The sequence below is a fragment of the Phalaenopsis equestris genome, unplaced genomic scaffold (genome assembly GCF_001263595.1).
Source record: "Phalaenopsis equestris unplaced genomic scaffold, ASM126359v1 Scaffold000002, whole genome shotgun sequence".
In the NCBI taxonomy this organism is placed as follows: Eukaryota; Viridiplantae; Streptophyta; class Magnoliopsida; order Asparagales; family Orchidaceae; genus Phalaenopsis; species Phalaenopsis equestris.
The window spans coordinates 35,914,236-35,937,902 of NW_018164444.1; the positions used below are offsets into that span (position 1 = coordinate 35,914,236).

Genomic DNA, 23,667 nt, shown 5'->3' on the forward strand with positions numbered 1-23,667 from the left:
GAGATAACAGACACCAAAATCTACGACGACCATCAACTCATCACTTAACAAGTGGTCGGACAATACAAGGTTTTGAAGTTGAAGCTACAGCAGTACTTCCGCTACATGATGAAGTTATTGAAACGAATCCCAAACGTGACGTTGTACCGAGATGCTTTAGCCAAGCTCGCTAAAGAATTTGCGTACTTGCGGAAGGATTCCATCCATATCACAATACAAAGACGTCTAATGCTATCTCAAATCAACATGGATACCCCGCATAAATTGGGAAATGAAGAGACAGTAGCGGCAGTAGTCGATGATACTGAGGATTGGTGCCAACCATTTTTTGAATACATGCAGACGAAAAACTATCAGAAGACAAATCAGCATGGCACCAGATAAGGAAAAGTGCACTATCTTGTACAAAAGATCATTCTACCAGATGTAGCTGAGATGCTTGAACAGAGCAGAAGCATAAGTGATCGTCAAGGAAGTACATACAAGACGGTGTGGTGCTCACCAGTCAAGTCCGAAAATGAAGATGAAAATTAAGAGAATGGGGTATTACTGACCAGCAATGATGACCGACAAAAAAATGTGTTCGTGTTCGACTCGTTTATATTTCGAAGACAAAAAGTGTGTTCGTGTTCGGCTCGTTTGCTTAGTGAGCCGAACACGAGCTGTTCGTGAATAAATAGTAGTTTTGAAAACCATAATCACGCAGTTGTAGGATGTTAAGGGTTGGGGTAAGGTTTAAATCTTATTGGTTATATTAAAACATCACTTAAATATGATTTAATATATTTTAATTCTATTTTTTTAATTAATAATTTTAATTGATTATAAATTTTTGTAGTCCTGTGGTTAATTAAGTTATTTAAAAAAATACTACTCATCAATATATATATATAATTGATGAGTAGTCGGCTCATTTCTTTATCGAGCACAAAAAAAGTATTTGTGTTCGGCTGGTTAACTTAGCGAACGAATTGAACACGAGCTTCTTAACAAGCCAAACATGAGTTGTTCACGAATAACAAACCGTTTTGACAGCATTAATCATCATAGTCGCTATTTCCGTGAAGTCGATTTCAACGTTAACGAATTTAAAAAAAAAACAATTTTATTATATCATTTTTTAACATGATTGATTTTTAAAAAAATTGTCATTTTTTATTAACTATAATTATTTGATTCCTTGATGACAAACTTTTTTTAAGGCAAATCTAAGTTCTTCCCGTTTTATTAATATAATCATTTATCATCCGTTATTTATTTATTTGAAAGATTTGCACTTAATTATTAGTATTTATGTATATAAAAATTACAGGAGCATGAATATTGAGAATATCTAACGGTCCAAGAGAAAATGTCATAAGCTTAAGAGGGCTCACCAAAAGGCGGGCGAATCAACAAACTCGATATATGGTTGAACATAATGTACCCATGATCATGAATCACTAGAGCGATCAAAATACTATCATACCGAGTGGCTCATTCAGACGACATGCAAAGAGTCGTTCAAACCTATCATTAAGATGAAGCCAATCCGAGGGAAAAACTAATCCCCAAGACTCTCATACCAAGATCATTCAGTCGTCGTCTCGAATTCCAACAGTAGTCCACAACACGACTCAACCATCCCACTAGAATCTCATTATCTTATAGAAAGGTACTCATCGGGTTACGGTAATTTATCCTCTGCTGGACGGCTTAGCTTTATCTTACCGATAGAAGCTCCTTGGTAAATCGAGGGTCGATGACTAGACTGTGCCTATCAATTGACAAAATTCAGTCATTTAGATCTCATTGATTCGTGGCCAACAAGCCAACTGACAGCGTTACAGTTCCATTCATCGACGACAACAATGAGTCCAACCAACGGACAAAACTACTGAAGCCCAATTCAATCCAGCCAGCCGAGCCAGAGAACAGCAAAGCCCTTGGCCTAAAAAAGTAATATACTTAAATAACGTGTACAATTCTTACTTAACTAGAGGTATAAATGTACCTTCATATGTTATATCCCATTTATCTATAAATTGAAGATCATTTCAGAACTAAAATACTTAAATAACGTGTACAATTCTTACTTAATTAGAGGTATAAATGTACCTTCATATGTTATATCTCATTTATCTATAAATTGAAGATCATTTCAGAACTAAATGATTATGCAATCCCCTCATTCAACTGTTCATTGTGTGTTTTCTCTATTTCTCTCTCTACTTTTCTATACTTCTAGAGTGATTCGCATGACAAATTCAGATTCTACAATTTAAATATCTAAATCCTAAACTTCAATATTTACATATATATATCACCTTACCAATGCATGAAAAGATGCATTTCCCTTTTTAAAAGGTAATATTACATATGTAAATAAATAAATTGACTGGTATATATATGTAAATGCCGCTTCATCCCGTTCCCCTGGAGCGGCACCGAATCGTTCCCCACCTTATCCAACGAAACCCCAGCCAACCAATCGAAATCCCAAATTCTGAATCACAACCGTAGAGGGGAAAAAAAAAAAACAATCCGAAATGGCTCTCATTCTCCAACCTGCTTCCCTCCACACTCTCTTCTTCCTCCACCCCCTCCCCAATGGAAACCATTCTCTTCTCCTGTTCTTCCAATCCAATACTGAATCTCAAATCAGTCTTCTCCAAATCCCCTTCTCTCCCATGCCTCAACAAGCCCATCGTCTCCTCCGTCCTCAAAAAACCAATCCAATCTACCTATTCATCTCTTTCCTCACCCAACAACAACAGCTGGCTTTCCTTCCTGCATCATAGCTTGGCTGCAGCAGCTATTTCCGTTGCGATCAATTTCTGCCCTCTACCGACCGCTGCAAGCCTTGCGATGGCTTCGGAATTCGACGTGCTGAATGAGGGGCCGCCGACGGATTCGTACGTGGTGGACGACGCCGGAGTGCTCAGCCGGGTGACCAAGACTGATCTCAAGCGCATCTTTGCCGACTTGGAGTCGAGGAAGAACCTGCACGTCAATTTCATTACCGTTCGCAAGCTCACGGTATGAGGAGAATCCTTAAGGTCCTCTTGTGCCGGTCAGGTGTTTGATCCTTTGCGCAAACCGGTTATTTGGAGTTTTTAATAGGAGTTTTTTAGTATTTGTTTAGGGTTCAGCCGTTCTGAGAGACTTCCATGCTGTTTGTATGATACATATCTAACAATTTGTGTTTACCACTTTATTCAACTGTATCACGTCTTCACTTTGTCATGATCCCTTAGATTACCTACAAATTAGGGGTAGGTTTCACAAACTGCAAACGTCAAACTTTATTTCCTAGAGAGCCGTTTGATTGTCTGTCCAACCGACAAAAAATGGTAACTGAGGCTTTTTGTTTTTACCATTCTAGTGAAAACCTTTGTAAATAGAGAATCCGGACTCCGGATGTCTGGACAACGGCCTGGATGCAGCGAGGTCCGCTGCATCCCCGCGGTCCAATTCCTCCCCTCCTCCGCTGTATCCCCGCCGTTGTCCGGACATCCGGAGTCTAGATGTAAACTTTTTTCTTGTAAATATATGCAAATATATATTCATTGCTATGAATTTGGTTGCAGAGCAAAGCAGATGCTTTTGAGTATGCAGACCAAGTGTTAGAGAAATGGTATCCCACTGTTGAAGAAGGGAACAACAAGGGAATAGTTGTGCTTGTCACCACACAGAAAGAAGGGGCGATAACAGGCGGACCAGGTTTTATTGAAGCCGTGGGAGAAAAAGTACTCGATGCCATTGTGTCAGAGAACCTTCCTGGTCAGAAATCAACTGAATCTTTTTCTTTTTCATAATATCAAGCAGAGTTTTTGCTCAGCTCATTAGACATCTCAGGAAGGCTATATGATTATCTTTTCTTTTGAGTGCTATGTATGTAAATACCACTAAATTCACTATTGTTCAAATCTTAACTTGAGTAAAACCGACCCAATCGTAGAGCAAACAATCAAATTTTTTTTGAGTTTTTGAACTTTCCAACTTAAAATCCGATAGTCTTCTAAATACCTTGATATAGTTATATCATACCTTGCTCAAAACCTCTCTTATTAGCCTACCTGTTTGGCATACTTTATAGAGTCTTTACGTAGCTGCTCATTTTTTATTTTCGTGTGTACATACTATTTGAGGTTTCTACGATCACTCGTCATTGACATGAAGGCATAGCTTGCCAAAGTCACAGACATCTTGAAGGCTAAAGAAAGGTCTTAGTTCCTCTTTGTAGAGGTGTGCAATTGGTCGATTTGATTGGATTAGTTGATGGATTTATTAAACTGTTGAATCAAAACTAAATGGCAGGTATAATCAAACCAATTGAATCATAAGCAGAACCCAACCAAATTGAATCATATTGAAGTTTGGTTTATTCCGTTCGGTTCAGTTTAATCAATATTTGAATATATATATGATCATTGAATTTTACTTTTTAGTTTTTGGTTTAAACCACATTTTTTAAAAAAATTTTTACTGAAATCAAACCAAATAAAAAATCCAAATCAACTTTAATTCTAAACTAACCATAATCGATTTGGTTCAATTTTTCAGTTTAAACCAATTAATACACACTCCTACCTCTTAATAGTTTTAAGCATGAGCGAAATCAGAATGTGTGGGAATTTTTTTAACATGCAAGGTTTCAGTATCTAGTTTTGTTCAGAAGGAAGATAAACTTTCTAGCTATTTTTCATAAGGAATTCATTATTCTAATGCTGAATGTTTTCTGCTATTTCATGAGAGAATTTAGGGAATACATATCCGGTTTATAAGTTCAGTTTAATAAAGCTGAAATTACAAACGGAAAAAGGAAAACAATGAGTTTCTAATGGATAAATTATGATTTAGTCCTAAGTTGAGTTGAAAAAGATTGATCAAGTAATTCCATTGCTAAGTAACCTGAAAGAAGTGAGAATTCATTCACCTAAACATGTGGGGTTTCACTCATCTTATTGGTAATCACTCAGCAATGATAAGAATCTCAAAAAGACTACCCTGCTCCCCAAATCTCTTCATATATAAGCCTTTTATAGTCTTAACATGAGCTGTAAGGTGAAGAAGATGAAATAAAGTGTTAGGGGGTAGTTAAGTGATTATTTGAAAATATAATTAGTATTTAATAAATTCTTCATCACCCTTTACTTAATTGAAGAATCTTGTCTTAGAGTTTGATATTTGGTGAAGTGCCTCACCCATTCTGGTCGATCTATTCTTATGGAAATGCTTGAGCATGTATTTGGCGAAAGTCATGCTGATTTTATAACCTGATGTAGCTTAGAAACTAGAGATCGAATTGAAAGAGTTTAAAAATAAAAAAAAAAATTACTGATAAGGAAAGTTGCATGAGATAAATGACGAGTAACTAAAATTATTGGAACTCATTCACTCATATTATGGAAAAAATTTTTAGTATGTCATCCATTGTGAGCTACATGCGATACACGGCAAAAAAAACAGAAAAAAAAAATACCTCGACGGTGTATCGCATCCGTCGTCCGTCGTAGCTCACGTACGGACAACATACGCCAAAATTTTCTCCATATTATGGGATCACTCACTCAAAATCTATTCATCGCCTTGTCGAGCAACTTCCTATTATTATTATTATTATTATTTACCCTTGAACTTCTTAATTTTAAAAGAAATGATTAGGAGAATAATACACTCGTGAAAATGAAACTATATGTCTATGCTTGGAAGAAGCGGGGAAAATGAAACTATATGTGGCTGATCAAAGCATTGTTCATCCACCACATGCATACCACTAATTCCTATGTATTTACATATCTAACATATAAACTTTACTTTAAATTTTAGACCACCCAAATCTTTCACATCACATCAAAAATACAAACATTTTAACTTTTAAAAAGTGAAATACACCGTTTCATGCATTGGTAAGGTGATATATATATATATATATATGTAAAAATTGAACTTTAGATTAGACGTTTCATGCATTGGTAAGGTGATATATATATATGTAAAAATTGAACTTTAGATTAGATATGTAAGTATATATGAATTGAGTGGCATGCATGTAAATTTTCGAAATAATTTTTGTGGTTGCCAAAGTATTTTTTTATCATTCAAAAAATGTATTATAAAGAAAAAGAAGAGTGATTGCATTTCTACTTACGATTAAATAATCGACAGTACGTGATTTTCTTTCATCTTCTCCTTCAGTTCTTGCAACAGATGAGAAGTACAATGAAGCCATGATTAGCAGTGCTAATCGTTTGGTTGCTGCCATTGATGGCCTGCCAGATCCGGGTGGTCCTAAATTCAAAGATAATAAGCGTGAATCCAACTTTAAGAGCAAGGAAGAGACTGAAGAGAAGAGAGGGCAATTCAGCCTGGTGGTTGGCGGCTTATTGGTTATTGCTTTTGTAGTTCCAATGGCACAGTACTATGCTTATGTTTCTAGGAAATAGGAGATTTTATATCAAGAATTTAATAAGCATGTGCTTGCAGCAGTGTTGGAAACTTACTAGCTTGTTTCCAATATATCTTAGTTTGTTTGTTTTGGTTTACAATATAAAAATTCTGTTTTAGAAAATTGATGAAATTTGTCAAATCTAGCATTTTAGAAAATTAGCTTTTTACCATAAAATTTTCTGAAAAACATGCCAAATAAGAGTGAGGCAGTGTTCCAAACAGAAAAAAAATGGTGAAAACTGTCCCAAATAAATCTTTAAAGGAATAACTGTCACCAAATCTTTTCTTTTTAGTCACTTTAATGATAATGATTTGGCTATAAAATTGGTTATGACTAAAAAAAGAACCCAATCACACTGTCAGAAAATTTTCTTAAGAAAAGAATTTTTTTTTGATGTCATACTTGTTTCAACAACAGCTAAACACAAAACCAGCTTGTTCAATCTAAATGCAAGAGTGATGTGATTATAATTGTATGGATACTTATTAAATACAAGAATAAGAATGAATAAACAAACATTTTCTTACCAAATAGCATCACTCTTTTAGAATCATGATAAACCAGTAAAAGATATTCAAAAAATAACAAGCAGCTTTCAGGAATAACAAATTATGATTTTAAAAATTTCACACATATTCATTGAAAGTAATTGTACAGCACTAGGAAGTAATGAATAGGATTCTTTTAAAACTTCAACTTGAGAAGAAATGGCATCTTATCATAGAAAGGTGGATCGGAGTACTTTCCAGTGAGTATTTGTGATGAAACAAATTGGTTTGCTGCATCTGTGTAATGGATTCCATCCCAGTTCACATAATCAGTAGCATCACTGCAACCTTTTGCAGTAGCCGAGCTCCCATCTAATGTCTTAGTTTGCCCACAGCGAATTCGGCTGTCATAGTTCAATGGAGGTCCTCCATATCCGCAGCATGCTGTAATTGGATACTCAAAACCTGACAGATTATTAGATAGATGTTAGGTGTTTGATGAGTTTGTTCCAGTTTGCAAGTCTACTAGTGTTTCCACCTACGATTATTACTGCAAGCAAAGAATGAAGGGAAATTTACATATGAAGTACACAAATCTTATGTATTTATATATCTCACACCTAAACTAGCATATGTACATACATAGCACTTTGGTGTTTTAAAACTATACATGAAAAAGACTCCCTAATTTTTTTTTCCTCCAAATTTTTGGAGTTGTTGACATCATTGAATACGTAAATCTGTTATTTATCGTGATCCCAACAAAGAGGTCTAATCATAAAACAATAAAAAATTAGGAACATTTACAAACATATCACAATTCTTTTGTATTTACATATCAAACACCTGAAGTGTGATATTTACATTTATAATGCTTTGATGCCATAAACTTTTGCTTGAAAATGTATATTTCACCTTATTAATTCGTAGTAATGATTTTTTTGTGACATTAAAGATTTGAATGTTAAGTATATAAATATGAAAGTTTACGTGTTAAATAAGAATTGTGCAGTCTGCATGTAAATGGCCCACAAAATAATGTTTTTGCAAAGGTTTTACGGCTTCACATTTTATTAAGTAGACAAAAAGTAATTATCATAACAGAACACTTTTCTTAATAAAAAAAAATTCTGTATACCTGCATTTCCTAAAACAAAGCATTGTACAAATCACAGACAAATAAAGCCTTAGCATGATCATTCTATTATTATTATTTTAAGACCGAGCCCAGAACATGGTTAGATTGCCTTAATTATCACCTGGAAAACATGAAAAACTTTTCTGTAAAAATAATCATAAATTTGTGTATATCAGCCTCTCATCAGACCACCTATAGAAGGGAATTTCATTCATTGCTAAGCCAAATTTTTTAACTTTTTATTCAAAGGTATGACCAGATAAATACAATTTAAAAAAACTGCTTACCGTATCGAGAATAATTTGCAATGAGGTCAGATTTGATTGTGAAGATGTCAATATAAGTGACACTTGCATTTACAAACTGGGCTTGTAACTTGGTGCAGAGCGCATGAAGCTGCAAATTGAAGAGCTTGGCAGCACGATTGTGAGAGCTGACACATCCAAATTCATCCAGTTTTGAAGGATCTTTGCCAAATTGAGCAACATTTTGGGCTAAGCATCCAAGAGGGCCAGTGTTGTGAATCCAAAAGTTTCTTGCTCCTTGATCATACAGTTTCTGAATATCAAAGTTTAAAAAAAAAATCAGCAAAAGAAACTAAGAACTGATATATTAATATTAATTATTTCATCACACACTGCTTGATAAGCTAAATATAATAAAAAATAGATTCCAGATGACATAAACATGTTTTGTGAGGATCAGAGTAACAAAACCTTGACCCCGGTCTCAAATTCTAACAAAATAGTTGGAATTGAGGCAATAAGTTGGTCCTCTGATTTGGAATAAAAAGCACCAGCAAGGTCATTTTGGCCTATGTCAAACATGTAAAGCCCTCGACTGAAGAAATCTGCAGGTGGAATGTACTTTTTAAACTTGTTCCCTGTGAAATAGCAGAATAAAGCTATCAGTGGTGTGTTTCCATGCGAATTCTGAGGTTGAAGTACTAGGAAAAGAATTATTGCACATAAAATTGTTTAGTAAAATTATAGTTTACACATAAATAAGCCGTACGTTAATTTTTAACTCCAGCTACCATTTAATTGCAAAATTGAAATCCTTCGTTTAGATGCAAGTGAAATTAGAGAACTCTGAAACAAGAGAAAAATTATTAATTTACCAGTGTGCCCCTTGGGCTTCAACCATTAGCTTAAGCTTTTAAGTTCATGGATATCCATTAACTAATATATTCTTCTCAAAATTTTAGGGTTTAGAGTTATAGATGGCAATCAAAAAACATTGTTGATATTTTTAAAAGCCAATTTCTGCCTTCGAGAAAAATGTTTACCACTCCACCAGTCATGCCATTCTTCATCTTCTAAACTTCTAAAACAGGTTGAATAATCATACTTCCATCATCATGCTGACCCAAATATTTATTTGGTTAACAAAAAGCAAACATAATATGATGCATTTAAAGAAATTATTCTTTTAAGTTGGCCTGCCAAACAAAAAAAAGAAGAAAAAAAAAAGTGGATGAATTTCTCTTCTATTGCACTTTGCTGCCCATCTTTAAACTTTTTTATATGATATTAGGCATCAAAGAACCTCGCTCATGATTTCACAAGGATGATTTACTTTATTATTCTCAAGCTATGATCCTGGTTTTCCTCTGCTTTCTGTTTCTGTAACATCAACATCAGCTAGTGCAGGTTCTTCTTAATATCACCCTTTAAATCTCTAACGAATTTTGCCATTTCTCCACATGAAATTTCTTTGTTAGTACTACTTATTTGATATTCACATTTATGCTTGTTCATGATACCGTCATTGACTAGAGCATTATCACTACATGCATCATTCTACTGTTATTTTTGCACACTTCTACTTCGAAAATCTTAATCAATCATTGCCTCGGAGCCTAAAATCATTGCAAAAATTAAATAAATGGATAACTTCTTAATAAATCTGTGCAATTTCCGTCCTTGCTGGTTTTTTCAATATAATCCTTCCTGAAATTAATGAGAAGCCATGCTCCTCCCATTTAAAGTAGTGTTGTTGAAGGATTACCACCCTTTAGAGTATCACCATTCATCCTGATTAGCAATCATGTAATCTATGCATTCCTTGGCATTAAATTTAAAAAAACTTTTTTTTTTACTTGAAATAGTCCAAAAAGCATCTAGTTGTCATTCTATGTAAAGGTTTATCATGTCCTTACTTTTCAACATTACTCTTTGGTAACTGATAAAACAAATGGCATGCTTGCAACTTAAAGATTATCCTAATTTTTGCTTCATAAGGATCATGATTTTAACCAGACCAGCTAGTCCAATCGATTCAACCATGAACTAGTCCTCTAGCTGGTTCAGTCTATAGGTCCAAAATCACCTCTGCACAAAACTGGCCAAAATCTGATAAAACCAGTGAGCCGGACAAGCTTTTACAAAGCCATCGGTTCTAATCTTGTCAATTTTTTGCTTTCTAATTGTGATCAAATGACTACAAATAAAAGGTTTATATCAAGGGGCTAGTTTTTATTTATTTTCTTTTGAAGTGGGGGGGATTTGAGGGAATTTAATCATAAAAATACACACCTCATATGCAAGACTTTGAATCCAAGACTTCTTGCTTAAAAGACTAAATTTTCAACCAACAAGCTAAGAGGGATTCACCTTCACTATCAAATTCTGATTGAGAGCTGGGTGGATTTAGCTTACCCGCAAGTCTCACAAACTCCACCGCTTCACTCGCCGTAGGTCTAGTCACTGCCTTCTTTAGAGGTCCCCTCTTCCTCCTTTTGCCTTCGAAGAGGATTTTAAGCATCATTCTTAGAGGTTGAAAGATGATAATTTTAATAAATGATTAATTAATGATAAATTATAATATTAGTTACATTAATTTTAATTTAATTAAGATCAATTAATAAAAAAATATTAATTAAAATTATTAATATTAAATTAAGCAAATTTAAGCAATATGTTAAATAATAGTATATATTAATTAGGATTTGAAAGTTAGCAAACATTCAATATTTTGTTAGTTTAATAATTTATTAATTAATAATTGATTAAAAGAATATATGCTATGTCAATTTATTAAATTTAATTATAGTTGACAAAAAAAAAACTATAAATTATAATTGATAATATTATATCAAATAAATTAAATATGAATACATTAATTAAAAAAAGAAATTAACCTAAATAGGTAAAGTTGATTAATAAAAATTATTAAGTCAACTAAATCTGGCTGCCTAGAATTTATTTATTTTTTAAATAGTTTAATAAGAGACTAATTAAATATCATCTGAAATGTTAGCCTAAATTCATTGCAATATAATTAGTCTAATTAAGTTGAAATATGCTAAAAAATATATAATAAGTTTTAACATTGATATATTTATTATTAAAATTTTATCCGAGCTAACCAACTTAAATTCTAAAATAAGTAGCCAAATAGTTTCTCAAGGTTTAATTGGATTTAAATTCATCATACCAAATAATTCTCAGGATTTAATTGCCTCGGGATTTACTAAATTTAGATTTATAGGATTTACTAAATCCTACATGAGTTAATTGCAACCACACAACTCCTAAAAGTGGAGAATTAACTAAACTATTAAATTCCAAAGTTTTAATGGAAAATCATATTCAAAATATTAAAGAGTGAAATATCATAAATTCCATGAAAAAGGAGAAAGATGTTGCGGCTGAGGTTCCAAGTCCTAAAGAACCAAAGAAATAGGGTTCTGCAAGCAGAAAGAAAGACAAAGGCTCCACATCTACAGGAAAGAGGAAGAAAATAGTGACACATATAGTATATTTAAGTGATAAAAATATCATTATTATATTATCAATTTATCATCACATCATCTAAATCATATAAAAGACAAATTATTCTGAAAACCTCTTCTGTACATTCATAACACAAGCTTAAATAGAATATTACAATATTTTACAAATATACCACTAGACTTCTTCAATATTCCCTTTTTTACCAAGTCACAAAATGGTCAACAAAAAGTCACAAAATATTGATAACAATCAATAAAAGTTGTAGAACAAGGTTCCCATACATCAAAATGTATCAAGTCAAAAACACCTGAACTACTATTTCCAAAAATGATATAAGAGCTCCTAATAAGCTTGTCAAACTCACAAGCATCACAAACAAGCTTTTGTTTATGTCTTTTCATATTACGAAGGATACAACCGACTCAATAAACTAAAACAAGAGCGTCTCATACGTCTGTAATGTATCAAGTCAAAAACACCTGAACTACTATTTCCAAAAATGATATAAGAGCTCCTAATAAGCTTGTCAAACTCACAAGCATCACAAACAAGCTTTTGTTTATGTCTTTTCATATTACGAAGGATACAACCGACTCAATAAACTAAAACAAGAGTGTCTCATACGTCTGTAATGTAGCAGCAACACATCCTCCACACTCTTCCCAGATTCTCCTACTCCACCACTCTCTACAATGGATGTCAAAGTTGAGCCCATCTCCTCCCGATCAAGTACCAGAGTCCATTATACCACGTTCCAGTCCCAACTGTTTGGCCCGTCTCTTTCTCTTGGAAGATCACGTTGGGATTATCAAAAGAAACAACAAATTTTAGCTAGAGAATAATGGAATTAGTGGATAAAAGGTTCACTAGAAAAAAACGAGAATGCAAAACATTGGATAATCTCATATAACTGATGCCCCTCATTGTACACTTATCAACTATAGACTACATTTTTCCATCAGCAATTTGGATGTTTTCTGGTACCGCTAGGAGAGTATAGGAAGAAAACTCCCTAGAAGTACCTATCACATGTCGAGATCCACCAGAATTTACTATCCATGCTGATGATCCTGTAATGAAAATAGAGACAAGCACATGTGTATCACAAATACCTTTTTCAGAGTGAGAATACGTGGCAATATTAACCTTTGATGATGACTGGTTGGAAGCATCCTCATCCCCATCTCCTATTATTTTTTGCATCTTCTTCAACAACTCCAGACACTCATGATCCTCATTAGTAAAAACCATACATGTGTCTCCCTCCTCTGCTACCATCAGATTTGTTCGGTAGCCCCATTTTCCACCTTTTAGACCGCCATGACCATGAACACAGCCTCCATCATGTCCAAGTGTACCTGTCTCTCTCTCTCTCTCTCCTTAGGTAACTTAAGACACTCAGATGCCCAACTTCACCAATATTATAGCACTTATGAGTATCCCCCTGGACACCTATCATACCTGAGCTTGAGGCAGCCAAAACTGATTGTGCACCCAGAAGTCCACTCGACTCGGTGTAGCTTCATGAGATTCTCCTCATGTATCATCGCAGCAATGACCTCATCCAATGAAGGGATAATCACCTGAGCTAGAAGGACAAATCTCCTCTGATCAAAGATCAGGTTTGGATGGGCCAGAAACTGCAGTCCTATTCTGAGTAAAGATTTTTCCTTTCTTGCACTCCAGATCGCCACAACTCGACATCGATGAGAAGTGATCAAGAACTGCCCACAAGCACTTCAGTTCTATGATGTACTCCTGAATCTATCTATCACCTTGAACCACTTCCTCTATCTCACGCTAAATTTGGAATGCCCTCATGTTGTTCTTAGCTCCATCATAACTCTTCTTCAGCTTTGCCCAGATGTCGCTCACCTTTCGAATATCATCTACTGATGAGACAATCAATGGAACCATCGAGTTGAGTAGCCAGATGGAAGCAAGGCATGTGTAGTAACCCACTCATCTCTCTCAGCATTGTCACTCCTTGGCTCGATCCCCGTCAGATATCCTTCTAGTTTTTTCCCTACTATAACAGTTTCAATCCAACTTGATCACCTTAGATATGTGGCCGGTCCATCAAGTTTTAGATCCACAAGAGGAAGATCTGTTTCACCCATGTAGGAGCACGTGCTGACAATTCCCGTCAAGATGCTAGCATATGAGCCCGACAAAGACCTTAAGGATTTATCTTCCCCAGAAGCTCCAAACCTTTATCTCTGGCACTATCTTCATTTCCTGACCACAATTTAACATTTCGCAGCCTTCATCATCCTCTCACACATGTAGAACCAAAGTTCTCTCCACTGCTCTGATTTCATGTGCACTTCACCCATGCACTACACCGAGCCACTGGAAACACTACGATAATCCAGCAGCCGAAGGTGTCATCGGTTCAGCCATAGGGAACACCCGAGAATCTCGAGGGTTCACGACGATGTCCCCTCATTACGATAGTTGACTTCCCAGCGACTGTCACAAGGGTTCTCTGTCGCGGTCCTGTAGTTGCCTTTCCAACGACTGTATCGTGAAGGTTCTCTACCACGAACCACGATCCCGTAGTTGCCTTCCCAATGACTATATCGCACGGGTTCTCTATCACGATCCCTTAGTTGCCTTCCCAGCGAGCCATGATCCACTAGTTTTTTTCCAAGCGAGCCGCAATCCCCTCATTCGAGCAGCACCAAGAATAGCTAGCTACTAGGGTTACTACTCTATGACTCTGATACCAAAAAGACAAATTATTCCAAAAATCTTTTTTGTACATCATAACACGGTCTTAAATAGGGTATTACAATGTTTTACAAATATTCCATTTTTACCAAAAGGAGTCTAAATAAGGTCCAATTCTCAATACATATTAAAATTAAATTAATACTTATTACATCTTTTGATTTAGCCAGGGTTGAACCATCAAACTTTAAACCTCTCCTTCCAGTTCAAAGCCTAGTTCAATTTTCAATACTTGATAGCTCTTTGCAATATTGCCCAATGAATCTATTATAAAAGAATGCGAAGAATAAATGCAACATAGTATTAAAATAACAGATTTAGCAGAAATTCAACCTACAGATTCTGATTCAATGCTTTGGATCTAAAATGTATAAGAAAAATATTAAAGACTTAACTGACCGCTCAAGTCATTTCAAACAAGGAAATATTTAATAATAGTATCAAAGACCAAAGTCGTGAAAGCAGATACTTATAGATGAAGCAACCAATCAACAATTAACCCTTCTTTTCAAGAAAATCAATTCCATAAAAGATTTTAAGGTTTTAAGGGCTCTAAAAGGACATACCTTTGGCTAGCAGTTCAGTAACCCGGAGTTTGAAGTGAAAAAACTGAGCAACCTGAATCCCAAAAGAAAATGGACAGACTGATGTAGCAGTTGCAGGAAGTATTGTAGATCCAGCAGCAGCAAAATTGCAGCCATTAAGGAAACGTGGTGCACCAACTGCCCCCAAGTAGGCATTGGGAAAAGGTAGGTCCATTGCATTCACTGCATCATAATAAAATTAATTTATCAGATGAAGACAACCAAACGATAACTCCATAGTAAATAAGAATACAAAAAAACAAAAAACTAGGGTTTGAGTAGCGTTGGAGCGTTGGAGTATTGAGACATCAAAAAACCATAGCCATCAGCTTGATATCGTCTTACTCCAAACAAATGCATGGAAATCATTCCTTCAACCTCAGCAGCATTCTAAAAGACATTAACATCCGAGAAAAACCTTTATATGCATTACGAACAAAGGATGCTGCAGGTTAATGGAAAGTAAATTGTTCTCAATTGTCTTCTAGAAGTTCAATAGATCAACACGCCATGCTAACAATAGACATACAAGAAACCCTAAATTTCCTGCAGCATACCATAAAATTGTATTCGATTTATGTAAAACTGTAGAGCATCTAGATTAAAGTTTTGTTAGGTTACTCTATCTCACTAATAATAAAATTTGTTGGGTTTGATGCTATATCTTACTAATAATAAAATGTGTTCGGTTTGATGCTATTTCTATGACTAAGATAAATTGAATAATATCAATAAGCTTGGTTGAGATGGCTAGTTAGATGACAGATCACCTTAAATACTACAGAAAAACAAACATTTATTGATGGATTTCTGACGGACATTCTGTTGATGTTAAATGTCATTAGAATTCCCTTGGTGTTTGTAGCACCATCAGTTTCTGGTAGAAAAGTCACCAAAAATATGTAGGCTTCTGGGATAAACTATTGATTCTAACCTCTTCCCCTCATTTCTTCTCTGCTTCACACATTCAAAGCCCCGCCTCAATCTCAATGCACGCCACCTCTTTCTCAGAAATACAACAACCCGTCACACAATCCCAAACTCCTCTCGCATGACTTGCCACTAGCACAAGCTTGACCTCAAACTGCTCACTAAGCAACTGATGTCTATAGACCACAATCTTTAGCCCAAATGGTTGCATGTTTCAATGCCAATCTCACAGGTTCTGCTTCACTCGCTAATTGTAGCTGGCCTCCCTCTCATCTCCTATGAGCCACTATCAAGTTGTTGCCCTTACCAAACACTGCTTTTCACAAGCTTTCGGATCTTCCACTGCTAATCAATCTACATTTGGTTTATGTAAGCATACCTCTATAAATTCTACCTATCATAAGATTGATAGTGCCTTCCAATTTAGGTATGTTCATGAATCATGATTTCCTTTTGAAATATAATGGATCAAGTTGGAAGGTAGATTACAGTGTTTGGGAGAAGTTATCTAATATAAGAGATGTATTAGAAGTATCCGATTCCCCCAACAACATTATTTTGAAAAGATGGATTATCATATAATTTATTTAGTTCTTCCTATATTAATAGATCAAAGAATATCTAGACAACTGTTTTCTATTAGATGATATTTTTTAGATCAATAGTTAAAACATGAAACATAAATTTGAAAAGTATCGATCTATGTAGTCATTTGATTGTTATTGGTATTGTTTATGATCTACATCAAAAACTTTTGTTTGTATAGTATGCCTTTAGGAAGATCTATCTTCCTTTAGAATAGGATGTTAAATAAGGCAAGCCATAATAGTCCAACTGAATTATTTTCATATCACTCTGCAACCAAAACTACTTTAGTTTAAGTAAATAGTAGTGAATATTCATGTATAGCACAATTGTGTCATTCTTGATTAAAATGTTTGACCTTTTCTATTTGTTGTTGATCATTCCATCTTGCTTGGATTTAATGATTGACTGAGCTCCAGTGGTGGCCGCTCAAAACACAACTTCAAATTTGTATTAAGAAGCCATCTAAGGAGCTTCCATTTAATACGAGAGAAGCATTTGATATTGTGGAGTGGTTGAAGTTAATATCCATGGATTTCATTATGCTTTTTAGGATGATAGAGTACTAGATAACAACAAGAGTTCCTTAAATGGAAACGCAATAAAAAGTACATATTTGTGATGCAGACTAAATTTGTGCACTACAAAAGCATTCCAAAAGTTTGATTGTGAATTTATTTTTACAAATTTAGTTCTTCAAAAGCGTTACAATTAGTCATATTAGTTAAATAAGGAATAATATTTTGAATGAATTGTTTGATGAATCAGGATATCCTTGTAAAAGAATAGTTAAATTATGGACTCTTTAAACTAATTTTTTTTTTTTTTTTTTATGCTCAACCCTTGCTCATTTCAAAACATCCAATTATTGCTTGTTTGTTTTGCTCACTTGTTTTCATCTGATCATTTCCATTTTAGGTAATTCTGTGGTTGAATTTTAAATTTTGATGCATACTTAAGGATGATTGGTGACTATTGAGATATAGCAAGAGACATTGATGGCACAATTTCAGTAATTGCAAGCTTATTTGTTAGTTCTCAAGTTATCTTTTGATGCTTCGTGATAATTAGTATACTAATTAGTTAAAACATGCATGTAAAGCTTGTAATAATATATAGTTTCGTTGCAAATTCTAAACTAGTTTATCATTTACAGTAATTACAGTTGTTTATCATTTATGATGCTCATTTTCGCTTATACATATCATATAATCTTGTAACGTAAATTTACCAAGGTTGTAAATCAGACCAAATCAAACCAAATAATTGAACCAATCCTCAAACCAATTAGTTCAGACTAAAAATAAAATTTGTAGTGAACCACGAACAACAATCATCGTCAAACAATTCAACCCTTAAGTTGGGAGTGGCTAAACCGATTTGACTAGAAATTTAAAGAAGAGTAATGTAGTATTTTTTTAACTTATTTGAAGTATGTGTTATATATTGACATGTAAGGATATATATATATATATATAATATATATATATATATATATTACATATTCATGTTATTACTTATATCATTATTAGAAATAATGAACTCCCTATCAAATATCAAGGGAACCCCTTTAGCATGTACTTCCACAAATCCAATGTCTAGTTCGATTCTAATAACCTTATGTTTATTGGCAATCAAAACAATTGCGGATGACATGTGAAGCCGAAGATGAGCATCGAGAAAAAAAAATTCATTGAATTTATATTTTTTAAGTGCCATTAGGGGATTCATGTTGGAATCACCACCAACACAGCCTCCATATCAGCCATCACTATCAACAACACTAAAACCTATATAATATCATCAAGTCTTGGTCCAAGTCCACCACTCTCCACAAACAGCACATGCCAATCCATTGCATTCACATTCACTATTTTAATCACCACAATATCCAGAATCATATACATACTACCATCCATCTTACATGCAACTATGCTACAGCCCCCACCACAGTATGTAAGATAGTCTAGCTACTCCAACCCCTCTTGATACCCTCCCATAGCCCACATGATAACACACCTGCCCAACCTACAACATGAGCATAAACAATATATCTTCCACACATGAGCATAAACAATATATTGGGATTGATGGCGACCTGTAACACTTGAAAATGATTGCCATAACACAATTCGTTATGATTTTCTTTATAGTTATTTAATTTTACTTTATTAAGTTTAAGTATGTAAGTTTAACCCATCTCAACAAAACAACATATGTGATTAGAGATATCATGATAACAATGTTCAATATTCTTTATGTATTTTTTGAAAGCTTAAGGTTATAAATTCTTCATTTTTATTAAAAACAATTATAGTTTTAAGTAAAAGTACAATATTTTTGTACTGCAGCGGAGCATTTATTAGCTTCCACAAAATTATGACTAAGGGTTTGTTTGGGGCAGCTGTAGCTTATTGAATAATCTGCTGATAAGCTGATTAAAAACAATCTGCTAATAAGCTAGGTGCGGTGACTATTATAATTTTTTATTTATTTGGAAAAGTCAGACCGCTGCCAAAAAGTTGTCATCGCACCTAGATAGGTGCGGTGTGAAAACGTTGCTTTCAGTGTTTTCAAAACGCATGAGTTGTCAAAATGCAGTTTACCCAAACAGTCTAGGTGCGTTTTCAAAACGCCAACGCACCAAATAAGCTGCCCCAAACGGACCCTAAATCAGGAGAAACTTCAAGTGATGCGGATCGATAAGCTTGCATGACAACTGTGGACAAAAACTCTTGTGAATCGTGAGGGCATGTGAATCGAGTTATATGCAAAATGGGGTTTATGTGAATTAAAGAAAATAGAGCAAACAACACCACACTTCTAATTGTGGAGGCACAAACACCTTCCTACATACAAGCATCTCAATTCCATTTGTGGAAATAAGAGGGGAACAATACGTGTAAATTTATAGATTATTTATTCTTATTTTTTGTATTAATTTATTTAGTATTGGAATTGTAAAAGCACATTAATCGGAGGTAGAAGAGCAAGAAATGGATGGACAATAAATCAAAAGTTGTTTATGTAATTACAAATTTTAATGTGAACATTACTTAATATTTTAAAAATCTCACGCAAATTAGTTTTTTGCAAGATCAGTACATGCGATTGAGATTTATATAAAATCAAAACTCCATAAGTAATGTTCAAGTGGATAAATTCAAATGTCAAATCAAGAATTATAGATGTAGGTCGTCGGAGGAAAAAATAAATGGAGGTTTTATCGAGAAGACACCCAGGGTATAACTTATAGTACATATCTAGTCATATAGAAGAAAAACTATAAAATAGTTTATAAAGCTGGTATGACTAAGAATATTAAAACTCACACGAATGTCAAAATACAAGAACATGTCAATTCCATAATCCAACAACATATAAATTATAATAAGTCGTAGTAAACAATAAGATGATGAGAAGAAAAGCGAAGAAGAGGAAGCAAGGATGAGAAAATGAGAGGAGCGCGGAGTGAAAAACAAATACAATTGTAAGAATTTAAAATCTATTATAAGTAAACTATATTTTAGATGTTTGTGTTATTTTCATTACATATATATTGTTTAGATGTTTTAAAGTGGTCATTTTATTATTTTTCATAATGCACATAACATTATTTTATGAGCAATGTGTAGATAATTTACTCCCTAGGAAAATGCTACTAAAAAATAAATCATGTTAGAAAAAGTTTTTCTCCCAAGATTTTAATCATCAGTTAGATAATCAAATAGATTTCCATTAGACACTTGAATTTAAATCAAAATAGCTCTTTTTTGTTGGAAAAATGTGTAAAATAAACTACTTTATGTTAATGAATATTGATTCAAAAAAATAAATAACAAAGAGAAAATAATAAATGATATTTGTTAAAATTGTAAGAAAATCCATGGATGCTCGGACTGCTTGAGTTGGGATTGAGTGGTCCCAAACAAACAAGCCAAGCAAAGAAGATTTAAGTCTTTATCATCAAACCATATGCCACAATTGTGTAAGCTTCACTTTGGGCATTGACATCCTTGACACCTCTATCAAAAGCCACTTAGATGGTCTCCATGCCTCGAGTACATTCTACAAGGAACATGCCAACAAGCTCCATAAACATTAGCATGCGTTCATTTTTATACAACTTTGGAAGTTTTAAGGTTTTTTTTTAATTAGTATGCCACCTAAATTACACTCTTTAACACATGTATGCAAAAGCTTCTCTAGAAGAGAGAGGTTGATCTATATAGAAATGAGCAAACATCATTTCATAAATATACTTAATTTGTTTATAAAATGACAAGTGTCTTGACATTATTCCTACCAATTTTCTCTTGGAAACTTTGATCCATCACCATCAATATACTAGCAATATTGTCATCACCTAGGATTTACTATGCTTAGATCAACAAAATGAAACACCAAAGGAAATCATCTTTGTTGGCTTGTAGCTAGCCATAACGATCTAGGCAAATCAAGCAAGCTAGCCCAAGGGCATTTATCATCCAATCAAATTTCAATCTTAGAAGAATTCAATTTGCATCATATATTGTGGGAAAACTAAAAATATTTCAAAAGATGAGCAAAATAGCCCTCAAGAAACATACGAATAAAGGTTCTTTTTTTTTAGTTCATTTGATAAGATTTTCTCGAGATTATGGACTTCGAAAAACATTTCTCACAACCCAAATGCTTGCTTCACTTCCACCAATAATCGCTCTGTTGTCATGTAGTAAAATTAGACGCATCAAAGAAGGACACCAACTAACAATGGTTATGCAGTTCATCAATGGTCCCCATTCATGCTGTTCTTTTCACTACCATCAACGATCACCTTGCTTGTTGCAATGGCAACATTGGAAGAGTCCATTATGGATACATATTAACAATAATATTAACCTTCACAATGTTTATTGATGATGCTAGTTGCACTCATCAATGGTCATCTTGCTTGCTATAATAGTAGCATAGGATAAACTTTCCACATACACCTATTGATAATGATCAAATTACCAATCATGTTCATTATTGTTAAAAAGAACAATCATATTGTTATTGAGATTATTCTACTCATCATAATAATAACATCAAACATGTTGCCCGCGAAAAATTATTGACAATGATCGCATTGCTTGTCACACTCTATGCACCTAATCTCTTGCTTGTCATAACAACTATCCCAATGTCACTCGGCACCACTAATCGAAGGCCAAACGACGTTTAAGACCACAATAAGTAACATCCTGCAAACCTTGCTAAAGTGATCGAGAGACACTAACTTTTTTTTTTGTTCAAAGACATTGTTAGCCTTGTCATCACCCACTTATTTGTATTTCCAATCGACACTAAGGAGGGCAAACTTAGGTAAACTCTGAGTCACTTTGGTAATTTTGTCTAAAAGACAACATGCACTGAACTTCCTCAAGCTGTTTAGAGGATAATCATTATTATATATATTTTAACAAGATCGTGGATTTTTGTAACTTGGTGAGACCTCATCATTTTTTTTGCCTCCAAAGGATTTCCAGGCAAACATATGCTCTCCTTTACTCTGTATGTGTGTTCAGTTTTCCTGAGCTAAGACAACATCAAAGTTAAATACTTAAGGTTTGCAAAAATCTCCTGTGATGGTTATTCTAGATAGCTCTTCAATCTTGAAAGTATGATAGCATTGAAGGTGTTGCATTTAACTCATAATGCCACTATCCATTATACAGATACTATTGCTATTGTATTCTTAAAAATTGTCTGCACAGACCTTGAGGCAATCTAGTAGTCGGTCACCTCATTTCTTGAAACACCCCTTATTTGTTACCTTTAATTTTATAGAATAAAATGGGTACATGAGCACGGGAATACCCCACTTCCCCCGGTCGGGAAAGTCCTCATCTTCTCTTTCTCTCTCTCATTTCTCTCCCTCTCTAGATCACCTCCCTTCGGTACAGCGCTCTATTCCTTGGGGACGATCTACCAGACAGATTTAGACTCAACAGCTATATAACACTGAATAGATCCTGAAGATACTCAAAAATCTCTCATCTAAAGGATAAACTATAATCTTTCCCTCCCGCTTTCACACCAACTAACATGACATTATAAAGGAAAAAACAAAGGTTAATGGAAAACAAAATAAGTTTGTTCTGCAATCAACCCACCCCTACCTGCGCTGTCAGAAATAGAGCAGAAAGCTCCTAAAATAACAAAGACAAAGTTGGGGCTCACTGAGAAAATCGATGATGAGACGGCCGTCGCAAAACCTCCCAGATGGGCGTTTAAAGTAGCTCTGTCCATAGGGAGGGTCCAGAATCTCACCAGTTCCCGCGGTGACCTCACCTGTATCTGAATTTGAATCTCCGAAATTGAAAATCGCTGGGTAGTTGAAGTCGACGGCGGTGGTGGCGGTTGTCGCGGCCGCAGAAATAGAGAGGTAGAGGATCACGGTTGCTAGGGCTTGAGGAATCGCCATGAATGCTTCTGCACCCTGCTGTGATAATGAGGAGCGAGTTCATATAAACCTGCTTTGGTAGTAGGAGTGAAGATGACGAAGCAGTGGGTGGAATAATTTTTCGTGGAATAGTGGATGGCAACAACCACCTATTATTTTTATATTTCACACTTCTAATTTACATTTTACGCCACTCCATTGCCATGTGAGTAAAAGAAATAGGCTGTAGGCATTGACATACATGCTACTCAATTCTTATATATCATGTAAATCTTCCATATCACCTAAAAATATCACTATTTTGTAAGTTATATATATATATATATATATAACTTATAACTATCGACTTTATCTTTTTTGTGTGCATGTCAGGGATGTTCTCCTTGTAGGTTGAAGCTCTGAAGCCTCCCTCAGGGGAGCGCCGATGAGCTTTCTTCTTGCTATCAAAACTATCGACTTTATCTTGCTAGCTCCATCATCTTAGCTACTATCTGCTTGGATCTCTTTCTTGATTTCCTCTATTTTCCTCTTTTTTTACAAGCATGTCACTTTTCTTACTTTTGAAATTGAGTACGGATTCTAGAGTGGGTACCTCCTCCTAGCTAACCACTT

At 34.5% G+C, this 23,667-nt stretch overlaps 2 protein-coding genes across 2 annotated transcripts; one reads left to right on the forward strand and one right to left on the reverse strand.

Annotated features, from left to right (window-relative positions):
* Nucleotides 1-2,432: 2,432 nt before the first annotated feature.
* LOC110018087 (UPF0603 protein Os05g0401100, chloroplastic) lies at nucleotides 2,433-6,490 on the forward strand. The gene is made up of 3 exons (XM_020715313.1): nucleotides 2,433-3,018; nucleotides 3,570-3,762; nucleotides 6,181-6,490. The coding sequence occupies exons 1-3, from the start codon at nucleotides 2,590-2,592 to the stop codon at nucleotides 6,426-6,428; spliced, it is 870 nt and encodes a 289-aa protein (XP_020570972.1). The 5' UTR covers nucleotides 2,433-2,589; the 3' UTR covers nucleotides 6,429-6,490.
* A 524-nt stretch (nucleotides 6,491-7,014) lies between these two features.
* On the reverse strand, nucleotides 7,015-23,267 carry LOC110027571 (GDSL esterase/lipase At1g54790). The gene is made up of 5 exons (XM_020729063.1): nucleotides 22,833-23,267; nucleotides 15,096-15,296; nucleotides 8,776-8,942; nucleotides 8,347-8,617; nucleotides 7,015-7,386 (listed from the first exon to the last, which is right to left on the reverse strand). The coding sequence occupies exons 1-5, from the start codon at nucleotides 23,074-23,076 to the stop codon at nucleotides 7,118-7,120; spliced, it is 1,152 nt and encodes a 383-aa protein (XP_020584722.1). The 5' UTR covers nucleotides 23,077-23,267; the 3' UTR covers nucleotides 7,015-7,117.
* Nucleotides 23,268-23,667: the final 400 nt, after the last annotated feature.